General features: G+C 41.8%; 1 protein-coding gene across 1 annotated transcript in view; it reads left to right on the top strand.

Annotated features, from left to right (window-relative positions):
* Nucleotides 1-5083, top strand: part of LOC104405460 (synaptic vesicular amine transporter-like) — a gene marked incomplete at its 3' end in the record, with an annotated part of 11819 nt that extends 6736 nt beyond the window's left edge. The window contains exons 3-4 of the mRNA XM_010014190.1: nt 3034-3092; nt 5000-5083. Coding sequence (XP_010012492.1) covers nt 3034-3092; nt 5000-5083 — 143 coding nt within the window. The remainder of the gene's footprint in view (nt 1-3033; nt 3093-4999) is intronic.
* Nucleotides 5084-7071: the final 1988 nt, after the last annotated feature.

Genomic DNA, 7071 nt, shown 5'->3' with positions numbered 1-7071 from the left:
GGTGCAGCAGTCTCAGGCAGGGGCAGCACACCAGAATCGTGTATCACCAAATTGGGGGTGAAGCTGCAAGCAGCTTTTAGGAGAGTTATGATGACCTGTTTAATGCAGTACAACTGCATTCCCTGTGCTGACCTGTATGCCTTTGCATCATCTTGTATGATGGATCACTGGCAATGCAGGCTTTGGCTGAAATGGCAGAGTAGTTCTGAAGTGGTTAATTTCTGTATGGAGGAAAAGGTATGTATGATAGAGCATCATGGTTTGCTGGGTAGTGAGAGAAGGACCGAGTTCTGCTCCAGTTCTGTTCTCATCACCTTCTGCTATGTATTGCTTCACACCTTGCTGTGACCCTGCTTGTCCAAGATAAAGGAGGAATAGTATTTGTGACTGCAAAAATTAAGAACGATGTGTGAACAGTATTTCACTGAGCATTAGAAGTGACTGTCAAAATACTTGTTTTCTTAGAGCCTTCAACCATCAGAAACTTTCCAAGTGTAGGAAGCCTACTGGAAGAGTTGAAATCTGCTTTAGCTTGCTAGAGTATCGTTTAGAACTGGTGTTATAGCCCTTCTCCTGGTTTAACTCCTTAATGTTTATGGAAGATCTCACAGCTCACATCTCTGATCTAGTGATGGAAACATGAATGTGGGAACCAATTTGGGTGGCATTTGTCTTCATGTAAATAATTGAATTTTAATTAAGAGTACTTGTTACAGACGCAAATTACTATCTCATGGGCCCTGTGTTAAACCTAAGAATTGCTTGATTTCTGTAGTGAAATCAGACTTCTCTCACAGAGTGTCCTGGGAGACAACTGCATGACCAGATATTTCTGAGATGGTCTTGACAGGCACAAATCTACTTTGCAATGGAAGAAGATATAAGGACGTTCAGCTTTTGCTCTCATACCACACCTGCATTGCTTTCACAGCCATACCTACAGGATTTTATTTTATTTTTTTAAATCTGTACTTCTATCAGTGCTTTCTTTAATTGAAGAACTCCAAATCAAAGCAGCTATGGTCAAACTCTCTGTGGCCTGTTCCACCTTGATCCCACCAGGAAGGGAAGTGCCCACTTCCTGAGGCAGGCAAGACCTTGATAATGGGTGATTTTTCATTTCCTTGTGTACATAGAAACATAGAATCACAGAATGGTTTGGGGTGGAAAGGACCCTAAGATCATCCATTTCCAACCCCCTGCCATGGGCAGGGACACCTCACACTAGACCATGTCACCCAAGGCTCTGTCCAACCTGGCCTTGAACACTGCCAGGGATGGAGCAGTTACCACTTCTTTGGGCAATCTGTTCCAGTGCCTCACCACCCTCACTGTAAAGAACTTCTTCCTCCTACCTAGCCAGAACTTCCCCTGTTTTAGTTTGAACCCATTACCCCTTGTCCTATTGCTACAGTCCATGATGAAGAGGAGATTGGAATCGCATTGTGTAACACCTACTACACACACAGCAAGAGAAGAGACAGGCTTCGAAAAATCATCCACTTTAACTAAAGCAGACAAAAAAAGGTAGCATTATTCTTTCACAGGCCAGGTATCAAGGTGCTGAGAGATTAAAATGATTATCATAAGGCCACAGAAGGAAGTGGCCAGGGATTTAATTTGCTTTGGAGATAGTTCAGTGAAGTAGCACAAGAGTAACCAGTATCTGCTGGATATTTGTAACACCCACTTAGAAATATCAACTAGAAGAACCTGCACACACTGTTTTTGACTTATTTTAACGTAGTGGTGTTACTTCAGGCAAAATTGTTCTTTATTAGAGATTTCTGTGGCATGTAGAAATCTTTTCATTCACAAAATTCAAACAAATGTTACAGTGAGACATGTAATGAACATCACGCCCTGGACTTCAAAGGGATTTCCATTATTGATGGTCCTTAATTATATAAAAATTGTATTAACAAAAAACCAAAGCTCAGAATAAGTATTTTGGTTTGCCTATGTCATGACTGCTATTATTAAAACTTAAAAAGGCCATTATAGACTCTTCCATTATTTGACTGACCTACTTTAGCCAATAATGCCAATAGAAATGCCCAATAGTTTCAAATCATTGGAAGCTGAAGTCCGTCAGAACATCTTTGAAAAGCATCATCCATTGTTGAAGAACTTGGCCATTAAATAACATCTTTGAAAATACATTTGAGATGCACAGTCCTACAAAAAAAGAAGCCATGAATGAAGTGTGCGGAGCAGAATACACAGACTGTCTTCAGAGCTACCGGGTAGTGGTTTTGATCCTAAGGAAGACTTTTAATGACATAAAAAAATGGTATAGTGTAATTCCTCTTCTTGAAATTTGAGTTTTAGATGCTTAAAAATATATTTGCCTTCCAGACAGATAGTTTCTTATTTCCTGGAAACTTGAAAATATTTGTAGCAACCAGACATTTCCACAGGCTCTTTAGAGTGTTAATGAAGAAGCGGGCTGATGAAGAAAGCTGCTTTCAGCTCCATTTTTACTCTTAAACCCATGGAAAGCAGAAATACTATTCTCAAGGTCTTTGGGACTCTTCCAGTGCTCCTGGCTGCTGAGGCAGAACTCCCAACAAAGCAGATGAAATTTTTTTCCAGTAAAAAAGCCATTGGAATGACCATATCTCATTATAGTCATTGTCTCATGAGGATGGAAACAGATGAGCATTGAAACACAACTGGGCTATTTCTAAGTTCAGTATGCTCAGACAGATCTTCCCTTCTCATATCCTTGGCAACCCCATGGAGGCCCAGAGGGGCTTTATTAGGAATAATTATGGTAGAGTGAGAACAGGGCATTCAGATTCTAATGAGAAAGGATTTCTTCCAAGGATTTCAGATACAAATCTGCTGTGCCACATGAAAAAGCATTTGTAACATGGACAAATTTGATCCTGTGGTCCGCAATATATAGTTCAAAACCTACCAAGGAACTATAGGCTGGGGTTTTGCGGTGTGTGCACTCACGTGAGTAAATCTAACTCAGAATGTCAATGAGACAATCCCAGAAATGTGAATGTTTGTTTTGTTTTCCAGAATAGGCTACCAGATCCCCCTGTTTGCTGGCTTCTGCATCATGTTTGTGTCAACCATCAGTAAGTGTCCACAGCTTATTTGGTCTGGTCCAGATGTAACTTTTAAGTAAATGGTATATAATAACTACCACTATGCATTCTTCTTGTGGATGTAGAGGGATTGAGATGCAAGGAGAATTTAGAGATGGCTGCTCCATGTGGATGGTGGTGGCAATGAGATTTGACAAGTATGCTCTGATGAATGTTCTCTAAGGAATTCATGATCTTTCATCCCACCTTGATGGGTCTCACTTCCTTAGCTGAATTTTTCTCTCAGATTCTTGGAATCTGAAGTAGTGCTCAGATAGTTCCAAACAGAGAGCCATGGGAGGGCTATCAGCCACGAAACAGCTATTTTGAAGGGTCCTTGACAAGTAGCTATAGTAGGGACTTATTGGAAAGATCATGAGGCTGCAGTGGCTCATGAGCAAAGTATGAGTCAACAGTATCATAGCGCTGCTGAACATCCCTGTGGGATGTGCAAACAGGAGCACAGCCTGCAAGCCAGCTGAGATAATTTGTCTGCTCTAATGGCATCGATAAGGCTTCAGCTGCTGTTTTATGTTTGGTTTTGGATGGCACTTAAAGTTGTGGCTCACATAGAAAAAGTACAGAGGAGAACAAGGATCCTTAGCAGCCTGTGAGAGCGGTGAAAGAACCAAATTTGCTTCAGAAAGTAGATGTGAGACCTATCAGAGTCCATGACAAAAAGGAAGGGAACAGTTTTCTATGTTCACTGTACATAAAAGAAGGAATAACAAGCTTAAAACTGTATCATCAGGGACTGAAGTGCTGTTCTTATAGGCACTGACAACTCTGCATTTTAGAAACACATTAGACACATTTTGGTTGGGATGGACAAAAGAGCAGTGAGCCTAATTCATGGCAGAGGGTAGTTCTGTTGATCTGCTGACATCCTTCTTTCCTTCCTTTATTTTCCTTGATTTTTCTCTGTCCACATGGGTAGAGATTTTTGCAAGACCTGGTGAAAAGGCCAAGAAGCACAATGCTGCAGGGTGGGTGGGTGGGTGAAGCGAATGTGGGTCTACTCTTCCCACACCTCTAACCTATCCAGCAAAATTCCTTAGGTGGCCAACAGATAGGAGCTGCAAAAGGTTTTAGGAACTCACTGTAGATTTAATGACACTGAGCATTACACAGGCTCTACAAGCAGAGATGTGCTGGGGTTTCTGGAACACTCCTACTTCCCAGTGTTGTGGATGGGGAACTTAGTGAGACTGATGAGTGCAGCATCCAGGAGCTATGTCCAAAAAGACAGATAGTGGCTGAGAGTGGAGCCTGGGGTTAAATCTCTCATAGAGAGACAGAGAGGTACTTCCCCTGGTGCAGTTCTATAATGCTGTGCTGTTGGGAGGATCAGGACCTTGCTACAGTCCTTGAATGGATGGAACTGGCTTCCCTGCCCCTTCAGCCAGCTGTGCGGCATGACCCCTAATGTGGAGCTGGCATCACCAGGATAAAACTTCTCCACCCATTTACTTATTGAAGGAAACATTGGTGCATGGATGCAGGTGTGTTAAATCCTGTTTTCCCTGAATGCCTGGAGCTTCAGACTGGGCAGCCTTAAATGAAGCAGCATAGAGAGGTAAGGCTGGAAAGAAAGGTCTTATTACTCCTCCTGTGTGCAGCTGAATCAGAGCTGGATGTAATCAGATCCCAAGTAATTAGTTAAAACTGGTTGGGCGCTTGCATTCTGTGTTACCAGGAGGCGTAGACACCTGAGAGCCATTCAGCACTGATGCTTCTAAATGGAATTAAGAGAAAATAATGCAGTTAGCATTGAAAGTGACACTGTAAACACTTGATTAAATTGTATGGAGTTTTTGTGGTTGTTTCAAGAAATCTAACTTTTTAACCTAGTTACAGTTAACTTAATTTTAAGAATTTACCTTTGTTTTTTCCTCTAGTGTTTGCCTTCTCTGGAAGCTACACATTACTGTTTATTGCCAGGTCTCTTCAAGGAGTGGGTTCCTCTTGTTCTTCAGTGGCAGGTAAGAGAAGAGGTGATAGAATAAAATGCAGATCACTGATTCTGTCACTTTCTGAATTGTATTTTGTCTGCACTTTCAATAATTAATACCAAAATATTCAATTAAATCAATTTCGTGGTTTTTTCTGTCCCTTTCATATAAAGTAGCTCAAAAGTAAATGTCTTTTCAGACTTCCTTGGTATTTGGGTTGCAGTAAGGTAGAAGACTAAATGAACTGTACTCTCCCTGGGATTTCTGCATCTGTGTCTTCCACATTTTAAATTCATTTTTGGCCATTTTAAAGGTCATTGGAAACTTATGTTGGTATTTGTTATAGTAGGGATAGCAGCTCTGTCTGTTACTGAAGTTTCTCTTATAAAATGTTGTTTACAAGGGCTTACCATGCTGTCTGCCAGTTTGGGCTCAGTTTACCTGTCCTGGATTTCCAACACAAGGTTGTAAGTTTTAACTGAGCACGTGAAATGGAGTGTGGGTTCTCAGCCCAAATTACTTAACCCTTTCTAAGACTGCTGAAAACATGTTTTGTCAGTGTTAAAATATTTTGCAGTCTTTTCCTGGAAAAATCTCCTGTAATGGCAGGAGAAATATGAATTTTGGTTTAGGAAGGGGGGTGAATACAGTGTTCTGTCAGGAATGTGTCTTTTGGTTTCCTTAGGAAAATCTCCCTTTCCGGGTTGTACTAACCTATAAGCAGGGTTCACATACACTCCATGGAAGCTGAGCAAGAGTTTGATAGCTGGATTCCTCCCAGGTTCTTTTAACAGGGATTTTGCTCCAGCCCACATCATGGCAGTGCTGCCTGGGGCAGCAGTAGGGATGCAACACCCCAGACTGAGCATTCAGACTGGAAGCAAGAAGCACCTTATGTTTAATATGAGCTTGAAGCCATGCAACAGGCACTAGTTAAGCAAAGAGGTTTAAGCCTGGATGAGTAGCGGGAAGAGTGGGCATGTGGCTAAGAGAGCAGGCAGGTGCTGGTATGAGGAGCCAGAGATGGAGAAGGCAAAGACGCATGAAAGGTAGAGACAAGAAAATCCATCTTTTCTCCTGTACTAGTGAAGTTTACAAGGCAAGCTTTCCAAAGGGAAGACACACCAGAATCAAATGTATTGTTCAGCTTTGACTCAGTCCTTGTGCAAATGTGCACCTTGAGATATAGCTCATAGATGAGTGCATGATTTTTTTTCACAGACAACCTAGAAAATAGAGCAGAAAAGGCCAAGAGATCTTCTAGCCCACCCCCTTCCTGAGGGCAGGATCAGCTCTGTATCTGTGGTTCCTCATGCATACTTGACAGACATGTTCTCAGAAGCCTCCAGAAACGCCCTCAGCATCTAGCTTTGTGCTGAGGTACCTTTACTGTCAGGAAGTTTTTTCTGGTGTCTCATCTAAAACGTCCTTACTGTCATGGCAATCTGTTTCTGCTTCCTATACTTGAGAGAACATGAAGAACAGTATCTTTATCTTTGTGGCTCTTTTTCATATTGCAAGATTATTATCACATCTCGCATCAGTTTTTCTCCTCTCCAGTTCCCAATTGAAAGTCCCGCTGTTTCCCTCACAGATCTTTCTCTAAGCCTTTGCTCACCCTTCTCTGGATAGTGTCCAGTGACCCCCACCTTTCTTCCTGTGCTGCACCAGGACAAGCACTCGGAAGAAGCTCTTTCTTCTTGGAAAGGCCAACATCAGTGAGAGCTGCTTCATGTATCTCACAGGCAAAGGAAGCTTTCTGTAGTATTGCTGCCAATCAGTTGTTTATGCCCCTGCACTGTGCAGGTAGTCATTCCTACCTATGTGTAAACCATTTTATTATCTTCATTGTATTGCCTATTCGTTTCTTGCAGAATATGTCCCCAAATCTCACAAATTCATTGTGAATTCTGTGATCATTCTCTAACTTGCTCTTCAACTGCTCCTGCAAACAGTTTGATGCGATTCACAACTTGCAATAAGCATGTTAATTCACAGGACCTCTGCTCTTTTGATGC

This window comes from Nestor notabilis, unplaced genomic scaffold (assembly GCF_000696875.1).
Source record: "Nestor notabilis isolate BGI_N333 unplaced genomic scaffold, ASM69687v1 scaffold2090, whole genome shotgun sequence".
Taxonomy (NCBI): Eukaryota; Metazoa; Chordata; class Aves; order Psittaciformes; family Psittacidae; genus Nestor; species Nestor notabilis.
Note: the sequence above shows the minus strand (reverse complement) of the source record. Positions and strands in the feature narration are given on the sequence as shown.